This window comes from Telmatherina bonti, assembly GCF_933228915.1.
Source record: "Telmatherina bonti genome assembly, chromosome: 21".
Classification (NCBI taxonomy): Eukaryota; Metazoa; Chordata; class Actinopteri; order Atheriniformes; family Telmatherinidae; genus Telmatherina; species Telmatherina bonti.
The window spans coordinates 4,487,119-4,512,934 of record NC_136630.1 but is presented as its reverse complement, the minus strand read 5'-3'; the positions used below and the strand labels follow the sequence as shown (position 1 = coordinate 4,512,934).

At 43.9% G+C, this 25,816-nt stretch overlaps 1 protein-coding gene across 1 annotated transcript; it reads left to right on the top strand.

The window, feature by feature from the left end:
- Positions 1 to 5,093: 5,093 nt before the first annotated feature.
- Positions 5,094 to 15,627, top strand: plaub (plasminogen activator, urokinase b). Its single transcript, XM_079260753.1, has 11 exons — positions 5,094 to 5,206; positions 5,292 to 5,352; positions 5,425 to 5,529; positions 5,611 to 5,764; positions 9,188 to 9,285; positions 10,045 to 10,086; positions 10,153 to 10,351; positions 10,440 to 10,591; positions 11,681 to 11,821; positions 13,350 to 13,498; positions 13,579 to 15,627. Exons 1-11 carry the CDS (start codon positions 5,150 to 5,152, stop codon positions 13,771 to 13,773), a joined length of 1,353 nt encoding a protein of 450 aa, XP_079116879.1. The 5' UTR covers positions 5,094 to 5,149; the 3' UTR covers positions 13,774 to 15,627.
- Positions 15,628 to 25,816: the final 10,189 nt, after the last annotated feature.

Genomic DNA, 25,816 nt, shown 5'->3' with positions numbered 1-25,816 from the left:
AGCATGTTTTTTTTTAAAATATCTGTATGTTAAGAACTTTTAAAAGACTAAATGTTTTGTTTCTTTCTGATTAAACAACCATCTGTTCATCCCTGACAACCAAACACGACACAGTGGGGGCAGAGAAGCAAAATATGGGAAAGAACAACTTAAATAACTGAAAAATAAATTCTCTTGTCTAAACGAGATTATCTGAGAATACAAACACAGAAGTAAAAGCAAAAAGAAAACAGAAAAATAAAGTACTCATACTTAGATTACGAGACTAAAACGTTTACTTCACGTCAGTCATGTTTCTTTGTTTACTTAGTTTTTACTTTTTTCAGTTTGTAATTGATTGTATGCTTGACTTCAGATCACTAAAACCCTTAAAATCATTTATTCATTGTCACCAAAAGGATATTTGATAAATCCGATGGTACCTGAAGGCAGCATCAGCTGAGCAGGATCCACACTTGGAGACTTCCGGGATGCTAAAGTACATATTTGTTCTCATATTTGATGCGTTTTCACCTGGTGTACCTGCTTCCATCTTTATTCCGGACAAAAGTTGGGTTGGAGTTTGAAACCTGAAACCACGTCACGATGACGTCACCGCCTCATAAACAACAACATCAGAAGTTATTATGAAAGGATGCTGTTTTTGTGAATAAAGTGGCGCCTTGGCTTGCTCCTTTTAAAGTTTGATTCACAAACAAAATCAGAGGATTGCCTTTAAAAATTCTACAGAACATTTACCCTTCTAACACGTATATTTTAAAATTTGACATCAACAGGAAATGTACCTTCTGTAAAACTGAACCTGAAAATGTAACTCACCTGTTTTATGTTGTTTTTACTGAGAACTTGAGAAGTATATAAATGTAAAACAACATTTAAAATAAACTTAGAAAAGAAGAATATCATCACTTATTTCGATTACAAAGACAAAACTCTACTTTAGTCAATCTTTAAATTCTATTAGGAAAATTTCATATACATAAATGTACATTTTATAAACTCACCTCCAGTATTTAAGTTATTTCTGATTGAAGTTATCCATCCATCTACCCAGAAGGATGGAGGAGCAGTGGCTCTATTCTGATCTCCTCTCGGATGATCGAGTTCCTCACCCTCACATCTTCCCCGGGGTCTCCTCCCAGAGGGACGTGCCTGGAACGCCTCACCAGGGAGGTCCAGGAGGCATCCTCACCAGATGCCCGAGCCACCCCAACTGGTTCCTCTCGATGTGGAGGAGCAGTGTCTCTACTCTGATCTCCTCCCGGATGATCGAGTTCCTCACCCTCACGTCTTCCCCGGGGTCTCCTCCCAGAGGGAGGATTGAAGTTATTATTACTTAAATCTCTACAACTGATCATGTAACACAGAGTGCCGTTATTGGCAGGCTTATTGATGCTGGTGGAGCCACAGCACTCTCAGTGTCAGAGGAATGCAGCTGATTCACGTTGTGCAGCAGCTGAAGGACTGTCTTTATTAGTAGAAGACAGCGAATGACTGTTCCTGTTTTTTTTGTTATTTTTTTTCTTTGTCAAGTCTGTGTGCGTTCATCCAACAAGTGAGTATTTAAGTTTGTTAGATGACCTGTTTTAATATTGTAATTATTAGGCCTGATATTGCCATTGTTGCACCATGTAAAAACATGGCCCCGGTCCAGGACGTAGTAATTTACTTATTTATCTTTATTGTATTCTCTCATTTCTTTGTTTGCTACTGTATGATGTAGAAGTATTTACCTGGATATGTTTATTTCTGTTCTTAGAGTGGTTGTGAAGTGCTGCAACAGCTAAATACACTGCTCAAACAGAAAAAGGGAACACTAAAGTAACACGTTGTAGACCTAAATGAATTAAATTCATTCAATTTCCGAGCCGCTTATTCGGATTAAGGGTTGCAGGAAAGCTGGAGCCTATCCCAGCAGTCTTAGGGCGAAAGGCAGGGTACACCCTGGACAGCTCGCCAGTCCATCGCAGGACCACACAGAGACAAACAACCACTCATTGCTATGGGCAATGTAGAGTAACCCGTTAACCTAACACGCATGTCTTTGGAGAGTAGAAGGAAGCTGGAGTACCCGGAGAGAACCCATGCATACATGGGGAGAACATGCAAACTCCACACAGAAAGACCACTGACCAAACCTCGCCCCAGCCAAGGATCGAACCAGCGACCTTCTTGATGTGAGGCCACAGTGCGAACCACTATGTCGCCAAAAATTATCAATGAAAATCAAATGTATCAACCCATGGAGGTCTGGATTTGGAGTTATACTCATATTAAAGTGGAAAAACACTCTACAGGCTGATCCAACTTTGATGTAATGTCCTTTAAACAAGTCAACATGAGGCTCAGTAGTGTGTGTGGCCTCCGCGTGCCTGTATGACCTCCCTACAACGCCTGGGCATGCTCCTGATGAGGCGGTGGATGTTCTCCTGAGGGATCTCCTCCCAGACCTGGACTAAAGCATCCGCCAACTCCTGGACAGTCTGTGGTGCAACTTGGCGTTGGTGGATGGAGCGAGACATGATGTCCCAGATGTGCTCAGCTGGATTCAGGTCTGAGGAACGGGCGGGCCGGTCCATAACATCAATGCCTTGGTGTTGAGGAACTGCTGACACACTCCAGCCACATGAGGTCTAGCATTGTCTTGCATTAGGAGGAACCCAGGGCCAACCGCACCAGCATATGGTCCCACAAGGGGTCTGAGGATCTCATCTCGGTACCTAATGGCAGTCAGGCTACCTCTGGCGAGCACATGGAGGGCTGTGCGGCCCTCCAAAGAAATGCCCCCCCCCACACCATTACTGACCCACTGCCAAACCGGTCCTGCTGGAGGATGTTGCAGGCAGCAGAACGTTCTCCACGGCGTCTCCAGACTCTGTCACGTCTGTCACATGTGCTCAGTGTGAACCTGCTTCCATCTGTGAAGAGCTCAGGGCGCCAGTCTTGGTGTTCTCTGGCAAACGCCAAACGTCCTGCACGGTGTTGGGCTGTAAGCACAACCCCGACCTGTGGACGTCAGGCCCTCATACCACCCTCATGGAGTCTGTTTCTGACAGAGCAGACACATGCACATCTGTGTCCTGCTGGAGCTCATTCTGCAGGGCTCTGGCAGTGCTCCTCCTGTTCCTCCTTGCAAAAAGAAGGAGGTAGCGGTCCTGCTGCTGGGTTGTTGCCCTCCCACGGCCTCCTCCACGTCTCCTGATGTACTGGCCTGTCTCCTGGTAGCGCCTCCATGCTCTGGACACGACGCTGACAGACACAGCAAACCTTCTTGCCACAGCTGGCATTGATGTGCCATCCTGGATGAGCTGCACTACCTGAGCCACTTGTGTGGGTTGTAGACTCCGTCTCATGCTACCACTAGAGTGAAAGCACCGCCAGCATTCAGACCAAAACATCAGGCAGAAAGAGAACTGAGAACTGGTCTGTGGTCACCACCTGCAAAACCACTCCTTTATTGGGTGTGTCTTGCCAGTTGCCTATAATTTCCACCTGTTGTCTGTTCCATTTGCACAACAGCATGTGAAATTGATTATCAATTAGTGTTGCTTCCTAAGTGGACAGTTCCATTTCACAGAAGTGTGGTTGACTTGGAGTTACATTGTGTTGTTTAGGTGTTTCCTTTATTTATTTATTTTTAGCAGTGTATGTATAGATAACATTTTATTGTGTATTATATGTCTGTTTCAGAAAACCACACCTACAAGTCAACCCAAACAGTTATTTCCGCGTTTAAAGTAATAAACAACCCAGACCAACAAGGAACGTGTCATCCTTGTGCATTGTGACAGATGCCCCCTGGTGGTCATAATTAAATTAGTAAAGTGCAACATCCTAACCAGCCAACAAAACAGATTAAAAATAAAAAAATGTGCTTCAATAATTAATATTTATTCCGAGGTTCTGAATGAACTGTCACAAAGTTATTGATACTATATATTGTAAATTATTTGTAGTCTGTCACAGATTTTTTATAATGGTTATTTTTTTTATCTATTCTTTTTGCTGTATTAATTTTATTTATCTTTAATTATGGTTATGTACTGTACTGAACTGGTTATTTTTTGTTACTCTTTGTTCAATGAATGTCAGTTTGAATAAAGCTTTTAAAAGAAGTTGTTATGAGCACATACAGTTCAGAAATGATATGAAAGCAATGTGCTTTACCTTGTAAGTGTATATAAACTTAATGAAAATGAATTAGATTTGATCTGATTCTGTTCTTCCGGAACATGAAAATGAGACCATGAAGACGACACAGTGGATGGACTCCATCCATCGTGATACTTCAGCTACAGTCAGGCTATCAAAGTGTGGCGTTCAAGGAGCAACACAAATATCCTCAAACTGAGTCACAACTTGTCACTAAATGCCACAGAAAATAATGCTTGTGAGGCTTTTTGTACAAACAAGCGTCTTTACTCCTCCACACGCTTTATTGTTCGACAAGTTTGTCTCTGATAAACTGGTTTCTTTAACTGGTTCTCAGGAACATTTTCAGGGCTTCTGAAGGTGTTTTTACTCGGATGTTGTCTTTCCTTTGTTCTGTTCTCTGTCTATGATCCCACGCTGCTTAATATGGAAGTTCAGGCTCCAGGAAGGATCCATCCCACCATCACACATGTTGCCATGGCAATGACAGAGGGTAAACAGGGCAAAGGTAAGCCCATACACACAGGGAACTATATCATTAAAAGTATTTTAGTTCAGAACACTTTCTGCTTTATTTAAAAGAAAATGTTTGATTTCATTCATTATCTGTTAATGTGACCTTATGTCCATGTGATGCTTATTTTAGATAACTGGCAAATGATGATAGTGACTGGAAATGTTCACTGTATGCATTTTCCTGAGATAAAAATCAGTTATTTACATGGTAAAGCGCCCCGGCAGCTGCAGGCCATCTTCTGGCACTAAAGTTTGTTTCCTGTGAGTTGATGTGGATCAGCAATGACTCAGTCGCCTGCATGCAGCTATGTCTTCCAGTGGGCCGGCCAGCTGTCAAGCAGCTGCGAGCCAATCAGAGCTCTTGGTCCTCCCAGCACAGAGCAGACAAAGCAGACCAAACCCCGAGGAGGCGCCCACACGGCGCTCTGCAAGCACGCTCATGCGAAGTCTGTTTTGATTTCAACCTTTGCAGTGAAGCAACATGAGAGGTTTGGATGTTTTCATGTGTGCGCTGGCAGCTCTGTCAACCGTCGAAGCTGTAAGACATTTTTTATCTTCTCTGCTCTGAAACTCTGAATATGTTCTGACTCAGAAGTTTCTCTGTCTTTTTCGTCACATTTCAGGGCTTTTGGAAACACCAAAGAGACAAAAGATTTTCTATTTTCTCCTCCTCTGGCAGTCCAGGTAAGCAACTCAACGTTCGTTAAGACTGCACTTTTAAACGTTAAGCGTGACGGGAATCGTTTCATCTGACAGATGAGATCTGCCTTAATGGTGGCACCTCTGTCCCTTCGGTGAGCACTGGTGAGCATCTGTTTTGTCTTTGTCCTGATGGTTTTGAAGGAAGAAACTGTGAAAAAGGTAAGAAACTTACCTGCAGCCCAGATTTGATGTATGTTTTTAATATTTGAATCAGGCTCCGGTGTCTTGCTGCTCCTGTAGGGAAAAGCGATGAGTGCTACGAGGGGATTGGGTTGTACTACAGAGGAAAGGTGTCTGTTTCAGTCAGCGGACTAACGTGTGAGAGGTGGGATTCGGACACCAGACGGCGTTACCTGTCCACAGACATCCGCTCTGGTCGGCACAACTACTGCAGGTACGCTGTGTTGGACGGATTGTCGGTGAAAAACAATGCAAAGTTCTTCTGGATCTGTTTTGAACGGAGATGGACTACTGCCTTAAAGAGGCCCATTTAAGGATGAAAACCCTCCCATCCTGCAGGTTTTACTGTTTCCCTTATACAACACACTTGATTTAAATTAAAAGGTTCTCCAACAGTGTCTTGTCCTCTTTGGCACCTGCCTGTTAATGGGCTGCAGATCTGGGTCAGGTGGGTTGCTGTGGGGAAACACTGAGGCCTTGTCTACACGTAGCAGGTATCTCAATCAAAACTGGAAATGGACAGGCTTGATACAGGAGACATGAAGAGTAGGGCAGACTCTGAGGTCCCAGGCAGACGAAAACACACTGCCACAGGGTTAACCACCCTGGTTATCGGGAAAGGGGCCAATGAAGCGAGGGGCCAACTTGTGATTCTCAATACAAAGGGGAAGGTCCTTGATAGACAACCACATCCTCTGCCCCACTTGATACACCAGTGTATCTGCCAATGATTAGCAGCCCAGGAATACAACACAGAAGTCTTCAATAGGGCACAGCGAGCTCTCCTCCCTCCTCGCTGACATCTCAGTGCTTCTGCGAGGGCAGAGGGCACTGTGACAGCATTCTCCTGTAGTTCGAAGATAGGCGGTTGGCATCCATAAACAGTGTAGAACGGAGACAGCCCTGTGGCATGGGAAAGAAGCATATTCCACCCAGGGAAGGTTCTGCAACTACATAGAGGGGTCTTGTTCACGCAACATGCAGAGCTTAGTCTCCACCTCCTGGTTGACCTGCTCTGTCTGCCCATCCATCTGTGGATGGTACCCAGAGGAAAGGCTTACTTGGATACCCAGGAGGTTGCAGAATTCCAGAACCTAGGAAAACAAATTGCGGCCCTCTGTCAGAGACTATGTCAATAGGAAGTCCATGTAACCAGAACACCTCTGGTTATGGGCTAGGATCTCCCCAAGTTCCTTAAATAATGGCAGCTTGACCAGGGGGACCAAATGAGTTATTTTAGAGAAAAGGTCAACTATGAACTACTAAAAAGTTATTGGTCACCATGGGTGACGTGGAATTGGGAGTGGTCGCAGAAAACCAGCCTGTGGTTGCTGTTAAGACTTTGCATGGGAACAGACATGGCATGAAGCGATGAACTCTTTGGTGTCTTGAACCAAGATTCCCCATCAGAAGCAACCCTGCACCACTGACAGCATCTTGTTCACCTGGGTGACAAAATAAACGGGACTATGACATAGTGACAGTACTTACTGCACTAGGTGCTGTGGTACAAAGAGGTGATCCTTGGGACAGTTATCAGGAATCAGGTGTTGCTGGTGTGCGTCCTTTGTCTCTCTCTCTCTCCCCAAACCAAGTCTGGTGACCCCCCCAGCCACACAGACTGGGGAAGGATTTAGTTACTCCGACCATCTGCTCGTCCCTCCTCTGGATCCTCCTGAAGTCTTGAGAGTGAATCTGGCTTTGTGTTCTTGGTTCCTGGTATGTAGAACAGAGAGAAGTTAAATCTACTAAAGAACAGGGACCATCTAGCCTGTCTTGGGTTAAGTCTCTTGGCTGATTTTAGGCACTCAAGGTTCTTGTGATCTGTCCATATGATGAATGGGGGCTTAGCTCCCTCCAGCCAGTGCCTCCATTTCTCAAATGCCAGTTTAACAACCAGGAGCTCGCAATCCCCCACACCATAATTCCTTTCAGCTGTGGAGAAACCTCTACAAAGGAAAGCACATGGATGAGTCTTGCCATAAGAAAACCTCTAAGAATGGCACATTCTCCTGAGTTAGAGGTATCCACTTCAACAATAAACTAGCGATCAGAATCTGGTGCATGGAGGACAAGTGCAGAGGTGAATAATTCCTTTCAGTGAGAGATGACTTGGTCAGCTTCTGTGTTCCAGATAAACCAAAGTAAGAGCATGTGAAAGGTGAAGCGATGGAACTGTAGTTTCTAATGAACCTGCTATAAAAATAGGCAAAGCCCAGGAATCTCGGAAGTTGGTTACAAGACTAGAAGACTGCAGGAGCATTAGTCCGGCCGAAAGGCATCACTAGATACCCATAATGCCCTGTGAGGGTGTTGATTCCAGTCTTCCATTCATCTCTGTCTTGATGCTGATAAGGTGATAGGCATTTCTGAGATCAAGCTTTGTGGAGATGATGGCACCCTGAATGAGAACAACATAGTCATCATTTCCTGCATGTTACACTCCAGTTTGTTTATGGATTTTACTACACGAGCTCCACTCCTGTGTGGACGACGGGTCCATGGTGGCCAGATTATACTGTAATGGGTTATTATGAGGACCCGGAAGTTCACCCACACACTAAGAGCTGTGAACAAAAAACAGTTTATTCCAGGATGAGGAATCAAGGATCAATCTGGCAGAGGATCAATCCTGGGAAATGAGCAGCTGTGAGAGTCCAGCTTCTAGAGACAAGCTCAGGTGGAAGGCAGGAGGTCAAGATTATATAGCAGATGAAGTACTTCACCAGGACGATAGGCGAGGCTCGGGGGGTCCAAAGACAATGCAAGGGTCTGTGTCCAGAAAATCCAAGAGGCTAGAGGTGTCCGTTGTGGGCAAGGCAAGGAGAGAAATCCAGGGATGTGAAGAGGTGGGTTGGTAACAGGAGACAATCCGTAGAATGCTGGACAACAACTAGACATTAGTCTGCTGATAATCTGGCAGAGGGGAAGTGACTGGAGAGTGTTTACGTAGGCTGGGAGTCATGACAAGATGGGCAGAAGGCCAGATGAACTGAATAAGACTGATAAGCATAGAGGACACAGCAGAGGCAATTAGGAAGGACTCGTAGGCCAGATGTGGACTCGTAGGCCAGAGGTGGACTCGTAGGCCAGATGTGGACTCGTAGGCCAGAGGTGGACTCGTAGGCCAGATGTGGACTCGTATTCCAGATGTGGGATCGTTGGTCAGATGTGGACTCGTAGCCCAGAGGTGGACTCGTAGGCCAGATGTGGACTCGTAGGCCAGAGGTGGACTCGTAGGCCAAATGTGGACTCGTATTCCAGATGTGGCCTCGTAGGTCAGATGTGGACTTGTAGGTCAGATGTAGACTCGTAGTCCAGATGTGGGATCGTTGGTCAGATGTGGACTTGTAGGCCGAACCAAACCCCCAAAGCTCTGCTCTTTATAACAACTAAACCTTTCTGAGGTTTCCCAGATATGATTATCTTATCTGTTTCAGGTGAGGTGATGAAACTCTGTTACATTTCATTTGATTTGTGATGATGAATCTCATACCAGCCAGTTTTTATCAGTTTATCCCATTATATATTCATGCAATAAACATGTTTTCAGGGCTTTAAACTTTACAAAACCTTCACATCCACTGCAGCGTCGGAAATGTAGGAGTAGTGTAACGGATATCTCGTTTTCCTTTAGAAATCTTCACTACAGACGCCGTCCGTGGTGTTATGTCTGGAAAAACCAGCAGCTGGTGTGGGAGTACTGTCAAATTCAACACTGTGGACTTCAGGCCTGTAAGTATTTTCTCTCTGAAACTAGAAAACATCTTGTATTTACAGAAGCGAAGCCTGTTTCTGAGACTTGTAAATAAGAAATATTGACAAATAATCTCATACTTATTAGACTGAAATTCCTAATAGAAATTTAATGTTATAATTATGACAATATTGACAATAATGAATGATAAAAAATTAGGATGAAGTTATTATAAGATAAAAACTTAAATAAAAGTTATGAAATAAAAAAGACATAAGAATAGGATTTAAAATAAAAATTATGAGATAAAGTAATAATTAAAATGAAAAAGTCCTAATTATAACTTGTTTGTAATTATGAGATAAAAAGTCACAATTATGTGATTAAAGTCTTAATGGAAAGAAAAAGTCAAAACAATGACAATAAAAGTTCTATATGCAAGAAAAGTCTTGATTATGACATAAAAAGTCATAATTAAAAGAAAAAGTCATAAGACATATTCTTTTGGCCTCCTGCATTTTCTGTACCATCATAATTAAAGACTCCATAAGATTAATAAAATATCTCATAACTTTATCCCATAATTTTGACTTTTCATTTAATAATTGGAGATTTTTTTCAATCAATATTTTTGATTATTTTATTATTTTGTTGGCAGGAATGAGTTTCCATACAAACTAAAAGGGTTAAATGTGCACTTGTGTTTTTTTGCTCAGATCAGATTGAGAATGTTTGGAACAAGCTCAGTCAGATTTAAGAAGCATGTTTCATGCGTGTAACACGTCTTTCATCCCCAGTCACAGCTGCACCTTCCCCCGCACCGATCACACCACAAGCCAGTAAGTTCATCATCAAACTTTCTTTTTTTTCCCCCGACTGCGTTTTAACATGGTGTAATCCTCCAGCTGCAGGGCCGACATGTGGTCAGCGTACCAGAAGGAAGCAGATGAAGATTGTGGGTGGAACAGTTGCCACTGTGGAATCCCACCCGTGGGTTGCCGCCATATTCTGGCGTAGCAAATTCAAGGAGAAGGTCTTCCGCTGCGGGGGCAGTCTGATCGCCGCCTGCTGGGTCCTCACGGCCGCCCACTGCTTCCCCGATGGGTAGGAACTGACGTCATTTACTGTAATCACAGCAGGTGCTGAGAGAAGAGAGACCAAACTTATGTCATCATTTATTCTGTAATCTCAGATCTCATACCAAAGCACGCCGCTTCTCCGTCATTCTGGGAAAAAACGCCCTGAATGAGAGCGACCCGGCTGCGGAGCAAACTTTCAGGGTGGAGGACATTTCCATCCACGAAGGTTTCGACAACAGCGAGGGAAACTTCAACAATGACGTTGGTGCGAACACATCTTTGTTCTACAAAAACACCACGACCACACACACACACACCCTGAAAAAGTTGATTATTTGATCTTTTATTGATTTTCTGAAACCGGTAAATCTGATTAAGGGTCGCGGGGGAGCTGGAGCCTATCCCAGCAGCCTTCAGGCGAGAGGCGGGGTCATTTGATCTTTTAATTTGATTTTATTTATGTTTCATATTCAGGGCAGATTAATGTCAATGATCCCATTCTGGTCTGGATCAATATTACCAAACTCATTTTAGTTGAGGAGCCACAGACAAGCGGGATAGTCCGACACAATACCAGTATAACAACCTAAACTACAACAAATTCACATCAACATTTATAAATCTGTGGGAAAAGGAGCTAATAATGCTGAATCAGTCATGTTTCTTTGTAATCTCATTGGCAGTCGTTTTAGTTAGAAGATGGAAATTATGATTTCTCTTTTGTAATGAATGCATCATTGGTCATTACAAAAGCAAAGTTTGGTCAAAACCAGCCCAGACAGCGGCTGACTGAGCAGCATCAACCTGCTGGGTAGAGCCTTCAGTGGGCAGAAAACTCACAGGAGATCCAGGCCAGATCTGGGTCTGACCCGGGCAAGATAAATCATTACTTGAGATTTTTCATCTGACCTAGAGCCGGATCAGATTTGGAAGAACTGATCAGAAATGGTCCATTGGGCCTAAAGACACCAGCCCAGACCCGACGTAAGTTCTGCCCCAGATCTGGCCCAAAATGATCTGGAAGCCCAAATCAGCAACACTTAAAGCAGAATCTAAATCTTTAGACCCAGAGGAACGGCATGATAATGAAGTCCAGGTCTGATCGAGTCGACAAAAATGGAGGAATTCTGATGCCAGGTTAGACCAGAGGATCAACCTGCCAGCTGGTTTAGCTTCAGAGGAAACTGTTGGTTGCAGTTTGCAGTTTTTGCCACAAGGTGTCGCTGCATCCCACACACTGAGCATTTTATTATCCTGACGTTGAATTTATGAACTCTCAAGACTTTCCTTTCATAAGTTGATCTCAGCGTTTATGTGATTCAGTAAATCAGTCCTCCTGGTGTCTGTTTTGCAGCCCTGCTGAAGCTGAAGGCCAGGAATGGAAAGTGTGCAGAGGAGAGCAGCTCCGTGAAGACCGTCTGCTTGCCCCCCCCTCAGCAGAGACTCCTCCCAGGAATCACCTGTGAAATCGCTGGATATGGGAAAGAGAAACATGGTGAAGAAAGCGTCGTTGCTGTGCAGCAGATCTGCATGTCATCTGCATGTTATCTGCATGTCATCTGCATGTTATCTGCATGTCATCTGCATGTTATCTGCATGTTATCTGCATGTTATCTGTATGTCATCTGCATGTTATCTGTATGTCATCTGCATGTTATCTGCATTCCATCTGCATGTCATCTGCATGTTATCTGCATGTCATCTGCATGTTATCTGCATTCCATCTGCATGTCATCTGCATGTTATCTGCATGTTATCTGTATGTCATCTGCATGTTATCTGTATGTCATCTGCATGTTATCTGTATGTCATCTGGATGTTATCTGCATGTCATCTGCATGTTATCTGCATGTCATCTGCATGTTATCTGCATGTTATCTGCATTCCATCTGCATGTTATCTGCATGTCATCTGCATGTTATCTGCATGTTATCTGTATGTCATCTGCATGTTATCTGCATGTTATTTGCATGTCAGCTGCATGTTATCTGTATGTCATCTACATGTTATCTGGATGTTATCTGCATGTTATCTGCATTCCATCTGCATGTTATCTGCATGTCATCTGCATGTTATCTGCATGTTATCTACATGTTATCTGCATGTTATCTGCATTCCATCTGCATGTCATCTGCATGTTATCTGCATGTTATTTGCATGTCAGCTGCATGTTATCTGTATGTCATCTGCATGTCATCTACATGTTATCTGGATGTTATCTGCATATCATCTACATGTCATCTGCACGTTATCTGGCATGTTATCTGTATGTCATCTACATGTTATCTGGATGTTATCTGCATTCCATCTGCATGTCATCTGCATGTTATCTGCATGTTATTTGCATGTCAGCTGCATGTTATCTGTATGTCATCTGCATGTCATCTACATGTTATCTGGATGTTATCTGCATATCATCTACATGTCATCTGCACGTTATCTGGCATGTTATCTGTATGTCATCTGCATGTTATCTGCATGTTATCTGTATGTCATCTGCATGTCATCTACATGTTATCTGGATGTTATCTGCATTCCATCTGCATGTCATCTGCATGTTATTTGCATGTCAGCTGCATGTTATCTGTATGTCATCTGCATGTCATCTACATGTTATCTGGATGTTATCTGCATATCATCTGCATGTCATCTGCATGTTATCTGGCATGTTATCTGCATGTCATCTGCATGTTATCTGCATGTCATCTACATGTTATCTGCATGTTATCCGTATGTCATCTGCATGTTATCTGCATGTTATCAGCATGTCATCTGCATGTTATCCGTATGTCATCTGCATGTTATCTGCATGTTATCAGCATGTCATCTGCATGTTATCTTTATGTCATCTGCATGTTATCTGCATGTTATCTGCATGTCATCTGCATGTTATCTGTATGTCATCTGTATGTCATCTGCATGTTATCTGCATGTCATCTGCATATTATCTGCATGTTATCTGCATGTGGCAGCTGAGTATTTAACCGCAGCAAACGCGATTTAACCATCCCGCTTCTCTCCAGGTCTGTGGCACATATCTCAGTTCCTCAGAGAGGCTCGGGTGAACCTCATCGCTGACGACGTGTGTCGACAAAAAGATTATTATGGAAACATGATCACCGACAACATGTTTTGTGCCGGTCGCCCTGACTGGAGCCAGGATGCCTGTGAGGTATGTGAACATGTCTGATCAGGAATTCAGCTCAGTTCAACATCGCAGGTTTGCTTCAGTGCTGCTCGTCTCTCCCACAGGGCGACTCAGGAGGACCGCTGGTGTGTGAGGCTGGCGACAGGTTCTTCCTGTTCGGGGTTATCAGCTGGGGTGACGGCTGTGCGGCTGTACAGCGACCTGGTGTTTATGCCAGGGTTACTAATTACAACAAGTGGATAGAAGAGAAGACGGGCCTGTCGTCCATCACTGCTGGAACTTTCTTCCCTCAGAAATGACTCGAGGATATGAAGCATTGATGTTGCCATGGTCTTATTTTTCCTGTTGACCCGAAAAGAAAACATGCTTCCAGACAAGTTCTAAAGAAAGGACCAATGCTAATGATGGGGAAAAGAAAAAAAAAACTGCCATTTATGCACAAAACAGTTTACAGGAATCAGTATTTGCCAGTTTTGAGAGAAAACAAAGATTACAATGACAGGACTCACCAGCTTCTGCAATCAGTAAACCCAACAAGTGACCAGTGTTTTCCCCAGATATGATACAATATCCCATATATTCCCAGAACTGAAAGTATAAGAAGAGCTTCCTCCACTTGTCCTCTTATGGATGTCCACTGCAGTTGTTTATTCCTGCTTGAGGTTTTTTTCCCCAGTCAGGACGACTGAATGAACGTTGCAGCCTTTTCTATTCATTTTCACCCAGATTATGGAAATGTTCTTGATTTAAATTTATTTCAGGATTGCTTCAGATTTGCTTTGGAAACCAAACTAATTCAGAATATTCCGTAAAAAGTTGTGTCTTCGTGCCAAATGTAATTCTTTATACTCGGACATGAAATGTGGACGAAGCTGTCAGTAGAAACAATCCACAACAAAATCACAGTTCAGGACTTTGCAGGTTCCAGAGTTTCTAAACTGCTAAACAGCAAAATCCCTGCAAGAATCATAAGATCAGAAAGAAAGACTGCAGGGGCGGCTCGAGCTCATCTTTCTGCCAAACACATAAAACAAATATGCAATTCAGGCAATGAAACGATCGAAGAACACCAATATGTTGCTAATTTTTTCACCCAAAAACAGGGAACCGGATGTAGCCAACTGCTAAATAACAGGCAGACACGGCGATCAACTTCACCTTATGTGGCGCCTCGTCTACGTCCTGGGATGACAAGCAACCAACTGAGAGGGCAGATATGATGTTTGTAGCGTGAGACAAATACTAAATCTAAAGTCTACATCAGCGAATAGAAGAAAGAGAAGAAAAGAAATCAAGTCATTGCAGACAAAACTGCAGTCATAAACAAAAAAAGAGTCTATAAATATCCCTAGAAATTCATGCAAAACCAATAAAGTCCATAAAAAAAAACACCTTAAAAAATGCATGACAATCAGAATCCAGCCGAGTTTACAGATATAAAACTAGCATGTTGCTTCCCTTTCGGCATGTCCTTCTGAAGGTGTCGCCACAGCGAATCGTGGGAGAATCATGTCCCTCTTGGGGCCGTAGCAGATATAAAACGAGCATAAGCCGAGCAATAAAGCAGAGTGATGGATAAATAAATGTTTATCTTTATTCCAAAGAGCCAAGCTGGACCTCCATGTTGCAGGATGATTCATTTCTAACTTTGTTTTTGCACCGTTTTGCCGTAACAGCTGTGACACCTGCAGCTGATGAAGCTGATTCTGTGCTCTTCCTCGGGTTCATCTAAGTTGTCTCACACTTTAAAAGCAATGTGCTTCGTCTGATTACATGTTAGGAGGTGTTTTTTTTAACTTCAGACACAAACAGGAGGCATCATGTGAGTAGAATATGAGCTTCTATCTTTCTTTCACTGAGAATAAGGCAAATATAAATATAAAAAGTCAAAGTGCTTAGGCTCTTTTAGCAGATCTTAAGTTTAGAATTTGTTCATTTTCAGGCAAACTTAATGTCTGTTAAACATCTTTACTGTACAAAAGCATTCTCTTGTGTTTTGGTAAAAGCTGTTATTCTCTCTGAAGTCAAATGTGTGAAGATGCAGATTAACTTGTGCTTAGAGTTGCAGACAACAAATCTGACAAAGTATATTTTATGTGGTAAATAAAAGGAGTTTTTTTTTCTTGATTACAGCTGCTTTAATCAACAGTAATTTCCAGCCGTATGTTAATGGATAATAAAACCTCTCTCTGGCACAATCACCCTTCTTTGAGCATATATACGTCTATACATAAATTCTACATGCTGACTCAGTGAACATGAAGCCTGTCTGTACTCTGCCAGATGAAACACTTTGTGTGTTTTCTTTTTAAGGACTCATTTATTTACAGTATTTATTGCATTTTTTTAAATTACAAGATTGAACATAAATAATAAATATTAAGGAGCATTTCAGACATGAATATCTCCCTAAGTTGAGATCCCATGCAGAAAGCTGATAGTTTACCTCATCCCTAAACCCACTCAGAGGAGATCTTATTGAACAAAGGTGTTTACAAAGCAGTGTTCTCTTCATTCCTCGTCATCCTCTAACAGGTTCAGCCATAAATGGCCCCAAGTCTTCTCAAAATGTTCCTGCTTCCTTTTCAATATGCTAGTCAGTTTCTCCGAGGGAACAGATACTAACATCGGAGCGTAATCACTTTTTAGCATCCAAAACACACATATCCAACAACATCCTTTCTGTTTCTACATAATTTTGCTCTTTATGATGAATTCCTGAGATAAAAACTGTCTCTTCAGAGACTGTCTCCTCATCGTTATCTTATCCCCCTCCCTGTAAGTCCATTTTACTGGAGTGCCATGAACACTTGGTGCGTATGTCTGGGATATCATCACTGCATTTATGTCATGTTGGCCTAACGTATGTTGGCATTAACCATGTAAACTGTCATGTTCTCATTCAGATGTTTCAGGTTTTGTGTCAGCGTCACCGCAGCGTTCTTCTCAGTCCTCTACTAACCCTCTACTATCATCATGTATGGGGACAGTTGCCACACTGATTTAGTAACAAATAAAACTTGATTTTAATTGTTCATTTTTTAAACTATATATTTATAAACGGATAAGCTTGACCGAAATCTCTCTGACAAATGCAAGGTTTCAAAAACCATATTTTGAAGTATTAAACTTTACCAAAAGTGCATAAACTGGTATTATTTTAGAAGAACATGAAAATTAATTTAATAATTTAAGCAACACCCAGCCTCAAACAGCAAAACCTTGAACCATGCTGTTACTTCAAGTTTTGAAATAAATTAGTCTGTAAATCTCAACACTCAATCAGCATTGATGTGAAATAACTGGTCTAATTTCTTTGGTATGAATAAAAAATGCAGCCTTCCAGGAGTTCTGTGTGTGTGGTCAACTGAAAAGAAACAATAAACATTACAGTAACTACACATGTATTTACTCTGCATAAGTAGTGATTAATGCAAAATAGCTATTTGGAATACACAATTTAAAAAAAAAAAAAAATTTGGCAAATGACCACAAGAGGTCTCCCTTTACCATGTCATGGATATCATAAGCAGACGGCAACAGGTCCTTTAAATAGAACATAAAGAAGCTGTTTTATAGATACAAATGAGAAACAGTAACATAGGAAATATGCAGTATTAATTCAAATGGAAATATTAGCGCTTCTCACCGTAGAATGAAGCCACATAAGAACTGTTTACTCCTGTAAACGTTTGTATTAAACCATCCATACTAGAAAAAACATTTAAGGGTGGACAAACACTACATAAGAACAACTTCAACAGTAAATAAAGCAACACTTACATCCTTCATATACACACACTGACGGGAGTTACTGACTTTGTGCAGCATCAATAAGCCCACATGGTTTTTCTCTGGGAAGCTGTACATTATCACACGCGGACAACCTGGCATGTCTGGGCAGGGATATTTGCACAATTGGTATCACATTGTGGCAAATGTATATGGAGCCACCATCAGTACATGCTTCATGAGCCCAGGCCTTGCACTGCAAGCATTATAACCACACCTCAGAGTAGCTTTCCAAGCAGACAATGCAGTTGTCCTCTACTTTGGTGTCCTGATCAATATGCTTTGTCTTCTGGGTTTTCTTTTTCTTGCCACTGTTTCCAGATTGTTGGTTGTTGTTGTGCTTTCTGTTCTGAAAGGTTGTTGCCTTTCTCTTCTCATTCCTTGGTTTCTTTTCAAGTTCTAAAGCTTCCTTTTCAGGCGTGTCTGTCAGAATAGCCAACTTAAGCGACTTGTCCGACATTCTGGGATTTTTTGTGGCCCTGCTATTGGGGGACTCCTAATGGAGCTGTATTGACAAATAGATGGCATCCTGGCTTGGACAGGTGGAGACGAGGAAGGAGCTGACTGCTCAGCGTGCACAGGAGAAACAGGCGGCAGTGGTCTGTTAGTCTCCAAAGATGATACAAAGTCAGAGTCTTTGAACATATCAGGGTCAAAAGGCCAAATTCCAGTGGCGTGAAATCCTGACTGCACATCAACTGGTCTTCCAGCCAATGGGGGGCTAACCTAACAACGCCAGGTATGTCATAGATGGACATTGTTAGGCCTGAATGGTTCCTCATCCAAGAATCACAGAAGGAGATGACATATCGTTTAAAGGGCCCAAAAACACCTCTGTCAAGAGGCTGGACCCTGTGGGAGCAATGGGGGGGGGGGACGACTAAGCATGACAATTCCATTCTCTCTGCAGAAATTAATTCCTCTGATAGTGAGGACTGGTTGTCCAGTATTAGCAGGACTTTTGCACTCACTCAAAAAGTGCACGCTGGATGTGTGATGCTGGAAATGTCTCAGAAATTGGAGGAAATTTTCCTCAACCCTCCACCCTGATGGTATTTCTGCTCCAATGCCAGGTGGGCCATCACAAATGTAATGATCTTCAAAATGGACACAAGGACAGATAAAGAGAGGTGGAATCATGTTCCCCAATGCACTGGCTGCACACGCCACTGTCACAAGCGTCCCTCTTTCTCCAGTTGTTGCTGACCCCACCGGTCTGATGCTGCGTTTGGCAGCTATATGCTATGGAGATTCCAGTCTCATCATGTTCCACACATCATTTGCATCAGATTTGCATTTGTCCAACACCTTGCAAGGTTCTCAAAAAATAGATCCAGGTGAGGCTTGTAGTATGAGGGCGCCGTGTCGTAAGGGTTGGGTGTGGTTTCATAAACCCTGAGAACCAGTCACGGCCTGCCACGGAGGATTCACACTAAGTCTGAGGGAACTTGTGGTGTGTAGCCAACTGGAAAGCCATGCAAGGGACCAGAGAAATAAAGGGTAAATAATAGGGCTGTGACGATATGCTTTTGTCCCAATTCGACTCTATTCCAATTTTTTGGGTGCCGATTCAATTTAAATTGTGATTCTCACAATTCTTTGATATTGCTGATTTTTGTAAATTAAAAATAAATTAAATGTATAAAACTTTTTTTGCTCGTCATTTTTCTCAATTTCAAAGAGGAAAAATCATCACAGTAGCCAGACCATCATTCTGCTGCTATGATGCCCAAGAGGACAAGTTGAAAGATCAATTTAAAAAAAAAAAAAAGACAAAAAACTTATATAGGATTATTTCTATTTATTAAAAAAAATTGATTTTTTTACCAAAAAATCAATTTTAAAATTGTGAAGCAAAAGAATCCCAATTTTTGATTTTTCGATTCGATTTTCCCACCCCTAGTAAATAACAATTCACTGAAACTGCAAATCCTAAAACCAAAGTCCTAATTCTCTTAATTTCTCACATTAAACATCTCAGTTTCTCCTTTTTTTTTTTTTTTATCATGATACACTTTTCATTCTCCCCATCAGTCTAAACTCTCACATAGACCTACACCATGTCCTCTTTCTACACATGTAGTGCTACACTTAGCTTCATACCTTCTTCTTGCTGACTTCTTTGGCACTGAGATCATAGACTAGGTTGGCTGCCTTCTGCAGATACTCTGCAATGATACTTTCCTGCTGGTTAGCGAAAACCCTGCGGGGAGTCCAGTATCCTGACTTCATCTCCTCTCCTGCTCCTAGCCTCTTTCTCTTTTTCATGATGCGGTACAGGGTGGTGTCGGATATATCAACTTGCTGTTCAACACTGTGTCCTGCTCTCTGTCTCGACTATATCTGCCGCTAAGGACAGAACAGACAGAGGGACATGTCTGTCTGTTGTCTCTTTCCTGTCTTGTGGTATACTACTGGAACAAAACGGAACAGAAGAGGAGGAATACACTGCAACTTGGTTTAAGTCTTTAAAGATCAATTTGATGTGAAGTAAAGAGCCACCTGACGTGAAAAATAGTCTCTACTGCATTCTTTAAGTTGGCTTATATTTTGTTTCTTGTCCCATCTTTACCACTGTGGTCATGAGGACTGTTGCAACCGTCCCTCTGCCTGACGACCACCTTAAAACTAGCTATGCTAGCTTAAAACATTAGCTTTGGCGCATGGTGCCTCTGGCTTTTAGAAGCTGCATATTCCAACTGTGTAGTTCTAAAGTTCTTCATTCACACTGTTTTGATGCTATCACAAAATAATAATAATAATCATAATAATAATAAATACTTTTTTTTAACCTTGTATTTCAGTTCTCCCTGAAGGAATGATGGCAAGTGGTTGCTGTCTTTCAGAAAGTAGGAGGGGTCAACTGAGCATGTGCTGCAGGATCGTCATCAGTCTAGCTCAAAGCTAATTGGTTAAATCAACAATGTTACAACTGTCCCCACTCTCCCCGATACAGCAACAGAAAATAAAGTTTCCAAATTGTGTGCAAACTGTGTGAAAGTGCACAGAAAATGCACTTTCTGACAATGACTAGATTCTTGGTGTAAAAATAAGAAACTCAGATTGTTTATGAAACTAAACTGCACCAGGATCAAAACTAAGTATAAACCACGATGCAGCCGTTGTACAACCACATCTAACAGTATAAGTTGAAGCAGGGGCTTTCTGTACAATGTTATTAGCAGAGGTGGCCATTCCTGCTCCAGAAAGTTAAAGTCCAGTCCGGCAGCAGTTCCAACCAGTCACCAAACCAGCTGAATTTAATGAGCAGAGTTTATTTACCAGGTAAACAAGCCTGTTAGTGAAAACATCTGTTCTAAATGTACAAGTAGATCCAGAAACATGGCAGGACTTCTACTTTCTGGACCAGGAATTACCACCTCTGGTTATTAGTTGAACGTCATCATGGAAGAAGTTTTGTTCGTTCTTCTTCACCATGTTGCTTTTATTCGTTGATGTTTGCAGTATTTGTAGCTGCACAGGGCTCATATCTCCCCCTGCAGGAAGGCTGACATTTGGACTATGACTGGATCATGTCAACACTTCTTTGGTTTTTCAGACCTACTGTAAAAGATCTGCAGCATTTATTGGGATTGTTCTGTTGCATGAACCAGTTTCAGCCCAGTTTTAACCATACAGACAGATGAGCACGCATTTGGCTCGAAAAAACATTGGTATCTGAAAAAGTTCAGGGTCCGCCATCGACTGCAAGGTGTCAAAGTCCCGTAGCTGCAGAATGAGGCCTGATTGTCATCCCTCCACCACTGTGCCTCAGACTTCATATGAAGTGTTTGTGCTGATTTGTTGTGCTTGACTGTTTCTGCATTCTGACTGAACACCCCGACTTTGGGCCTGTCTGGACAAAGAACATTGTTGTGGAAGTCGGTTTGTTTAGATGCAGCTTTGCAAACCTAAACTATGCATCTGTCTGCGAGCATCATAGCTTCTCATCAGCAGACTGTTTCTGATTAAAACATCACACCTGGAACCATCTGGGTGGTTTCTACCTGTACTGTTCACTTCACACTGAACCAGGCTGAAGTCAGTGAAGACCAAAGAAGACACCAGCCTCCACAGAAAAACACCAAAACACAGGAAACATCCACAGTTAAGTCAGAAATGTTCTCAGATAATGAAACAAAAGCAAACAGCCTGAAAGAAACGGATATCTGTTAGTTTAGGTGTCTGCAGAGACAAGAACACCCTCTGCAGTCAAACAGTGGAGGTTTGTTAGATGTGCTAGAATCAGAGAGAAACTTGTTGCTCAGTGCGACAGGTCTGGTCTGTCAGCAGGACCCAGAGGCACAAAAGGAGGACTGAAAAGGAAATTTAGCTGATTTTTATAGATCGACTGAACAGAAGTGGTGATCTCCATCCTGCTGAGAAACTAAAGAAGCTGAAATCTGTCAAACGTAACTCTTACAGACTCTGGTAAACTCTAGTAAACCTCTGGTAACTAGTGCAAACTGGTCCAAACTCTGGTAAACTCTAGTAAACCTCTGGTAACTAGTGCAAACTGGTCCAAACTCTGGTAAACTCTAGTAAACCTCTGGTAACTAGTGCAAACTGGCCCAAACTCTGGTAAACTCTAGTAAACCTGTTGTGATCCTGTTCCTTGGTGGGCGTGTCTGGCATCCTAACAACTGATCTTCATCTTGGCAATCAGCTGCAGCACTATTTAAGATCCGCCCGGCCTGCTGTTCATCGCCAGATTGTTGAACGTCCTGCGGTACAACTCTCGGCCTGAAAGATTCTTCCCTGTGTGTAGTCCTGATCGATAACCTGTGTGTTTTTTCCCGTCAGAGATCCTGCCTGTTTGCCCGATTGCTGTCCTGCCTGCCTGCCTGCCTGCCCGCCTGCCTGCCCGCCTCTCTATCCGCTGGGTTTGCCTCCCCGCTTGTCTGCCTGCCGACTGAACCTGTTTTCCGCATCCACCTGGGAAGGAATCAAGGATCAGAAGGAAGCAAATAAATTATTGTTGAAACTCCAAGCCGAGTCCGCATGTGAATTCTCCGCACTTGACGTCAACCTAACAGAACAATCTGGCCACAAATGGATTCAGCGGACTCGAACCCGGAAATCGCCTCGGACCCACTGCAACAAACCCTCTCAGGTCAGAATGCTCGCCTCGCTCGACATGAGCAGATGATGTTGACTCTGGATCAAAATTACCACACCATACTCTCTCAGCTGGCTCAACTAACCGTGCATATCGCTGGATTAACCCCTCCTGCTCCTCTCCAGCATCCGGTTCCCGACGCACCCGCACTTCAGCACGGTCCCGCAGTCACAGTAAGAGAGACACACATCCCAGATCCTAAGCCCTACGCAGGGAATTTGGGAAAATGTAGAGGATTCCTCCTTCAATGCTCCCTTGTCTTTGACCAGAAACCACTCACCTATGCTAATGATAGATCCAGGGTTTCATATGTTATTGGGCTTCTGGAAGGAAAGGCACTGGCATGGGCGGAGGCAGCATATGAACAGCAGGGTTTCAGATACTCATCCTACTCCTCATTTGTCGAGGAGATGAAGGTTTTTGACCACCCAGTTAGGGGAGGTGAAGCAGTAAAATGGCTACTTAATCTCCGTCAGGGAGATCGGTGTGTTGCTGACTTTTCCATTGATTTCAGGATAGCAGCTGCGGATTCAGGCTGGAACAACGAAGCACTCCGGGACATCTTCGCTAACGGGTTAAGCAGTCGGATTAAAGACGAGCTGGCCACCCGAGACACACCTGGCTCTCTGGATGAGCTGATTTATCTCGCCATACGACTCGACAACCGGCTACGGGAAAGGGACAGAGAACGGCGTTCTAGCCAATATCCTGAGGTTCCCTCTGGAGCAACTACTTTCCCTCTGCCTCCCACAACCATATCTACGGAGGAGCCCATGCAGCTGGGCATGGCTCACCTTTCCTCAGAGGAACGGCAGAGGAGAAGGAATTCTGGTGATTGCTATTACTGTGGGAGATCTGGACACAGGATATCTCTCTGCCCAAACCGGGTAAAAGACCAGGGTCGTCAGTAGCAGCGGGAGTACTGGCGACCACATCCCCCAAGGAGGTCCCGCACACAAGGACACTTATCCCGGTAACCCTGTTCACAGACCAGACCCCCCATTCTGTTGAGGCATTAATTGATTCCGGAGCTGAGGCCAATTTCTTGGATAAGACCTTGGCCACCACCCTGGGAATAGGTGCAGAGACTCTTTCTTCCCCCATGTCAGTACAGGCTCTAGATGGGAGCCATCTCTATTCCATAACCCTACAGTCCATCCCCGTTAGATTGATAGTCTCTGGCAACCACCAAGAATACATCCCCTTCTTCATAGTTGACTCACCCAAATCTCCGCTAGTGTTGGGTCACCCCTGGCTGTCACAACATAACCCGCACCTGGATTGGCAGACCGGGAGAATAATTAATTGGAGCGCTTTCTGTCATGCCACCTGTCTTCAGTCGGCTGTTCCCTCGACTTCATCCGTTTCTGGTCAATTCCCCGTTACCCCAGACCTATCCGCAGTCCCTACGGCTTATCACGACCTAACGGAGGTTTTCAGCAAAGATAAAGCCCTAGCGCTGCCACCCCATCGGCCTTATGATTGCGCCATTGATTTGCTCCCAGGTGCTCCGCTACCTACCTGCCGACTTTACAATATATCCCGACCTGAGATGGAGGCCTTGGAGGGTTACATCTCAGATTCCCTGGCAGCTGGATTGATCAGGACCTCATCTTCACCCGTAGGAGCAGGATTCTTCTTTGTCTCTAAGAAGGATGGCTCCCTTAGGCCCTGCATTGATTACCGGGGCTTAAATGCAATCACCGTGAAGAACAAGTACCCTCTACCATTACTGGAGTCGGTTTTCAATTCCCTTCATGGCTCCACAATCTACACTAAGCTCGACCTTCGTAATGCTTACCACTTGGTCAGGGTGAGGGAAGGAGATGAATGGAAGACCGCGTTTCGAACTCCCCTGGGCCATTTTGAATACCTGGTTATGCCGTTCGGCCTATGCAATACTCCTGCTGTGTTTCAGGCCCTGGTAAACAATGTATTACGAGACTTCCTTAACCGCTTCGTCTTCGTCTATCTAGACGACATCCTCATCTTCTCCCGGACCCAGTCAGAGCACGTACAACATGTCCGACTAGTCTTACAGAGACTTTTGGAGAACCGCTTGTTCGTCAAGGCTGAGAAGTGCGAGTTCCATGCTAATACAGTATCCTTCCTTGGATACATCTTTGAAACCGGGCAGGTCCGAGCAGACCCGGAGAAGATCGAGGCGGTTGTAAATTGGCCCACTCCCACCTCTGTAAAGGACCTGCAACGCTTCCTGGGATTTGCTAATTTCTACCGTCGCTTCATCCGTAACTATAGTCAGATTGCAGCCCCTCTTACTCGCCTTACCTCACCATCAGTTCCCTTTACCTGGTCTGGACCTGCAGATCAGGCCTTCCTTAAACTGAAGGAACTTTTCACCACAGCACCAGTTCTCCTCCACCCTGATCTCAGTAGTCAATTTGTGGTTGAGGTCGATGCCTCGGACAAGGGGGTTGGAGCCGTGCTGTCTCAACAATCTTCCAGGACTCAGAAACTCCATCCCTGCGCTTATTTTTCTCGACGCCTCACCCCAGCCGAACAGAATTACCACGTCGGAGATCGTGAGCTACTAGCCATTAAATTGGCGCTCGAACAGTGGCGTCACTGGCTGGAGGGCTCTAGGCTGCCATTCCTCATTTGGACAGATCATAAAAACTTGGAGTATCTGCAGTCTGTGAAACAGTTGAATCCCCGTCAAGCCCGTTGATCCCTTTTCTTTAACTGTTTCAATTTCACTTTGTCGTACCGACCCGGTTCCAAGAACCAGAAGCCAGACTCCCTTTCCCGCCAGTTCACGTCAGGTTCCACTCCCTCCACGGACACAATCCTGCCTGCCACCTGCATTGCTGCAGCAGTTACCTGGGACGTAGAGGATAAGGTCCTCGCAGCCCAGCGACAGCAACCTGACCCAGGCACAGGTCCTCCTAACCGTTTATTTGTTCCAGATACCGCCCGTTCCTTGGTCCTCCAGTGGGGTCACTCTTCTCGCCTGGCTTGCCACCCTGGATCCACGCACACCCTATCCCTCATCAAGCGTAGGTTTTGGTGGCCCACTATGGATAAGGATACTCGGGAGTATGTAGCTGCCTGCACTACCTGTGCCCGGAGTAAGGCCTCGCATAGACCACCAGCCGGTCTCCTACGACCCTTACCTGTTCCCAGCCGGCCCTGGTCCCACATTGCCCTGGACTTCGTCACCGGCTTACCCGTCTCCAGAGGTAAAGACACTATCCTAACCATTGTTGACCGTTTTTCCAAGGCCGTGCATTTTGTTGCTCTCCCCAAACTCCCCTCGGCCAAGGAGACGGCTGACCTACTGGTACATCACGTGTTTCGGCTCCACGGACTGCCCGCGGACATCGTGTCTGACAGAGGGCCCCAATTCACGTCACAGGTATGGCGGGCTTTCTGTCAGTCTATTGGAGCCACTCTGAGTCTGTCGTCAGGTT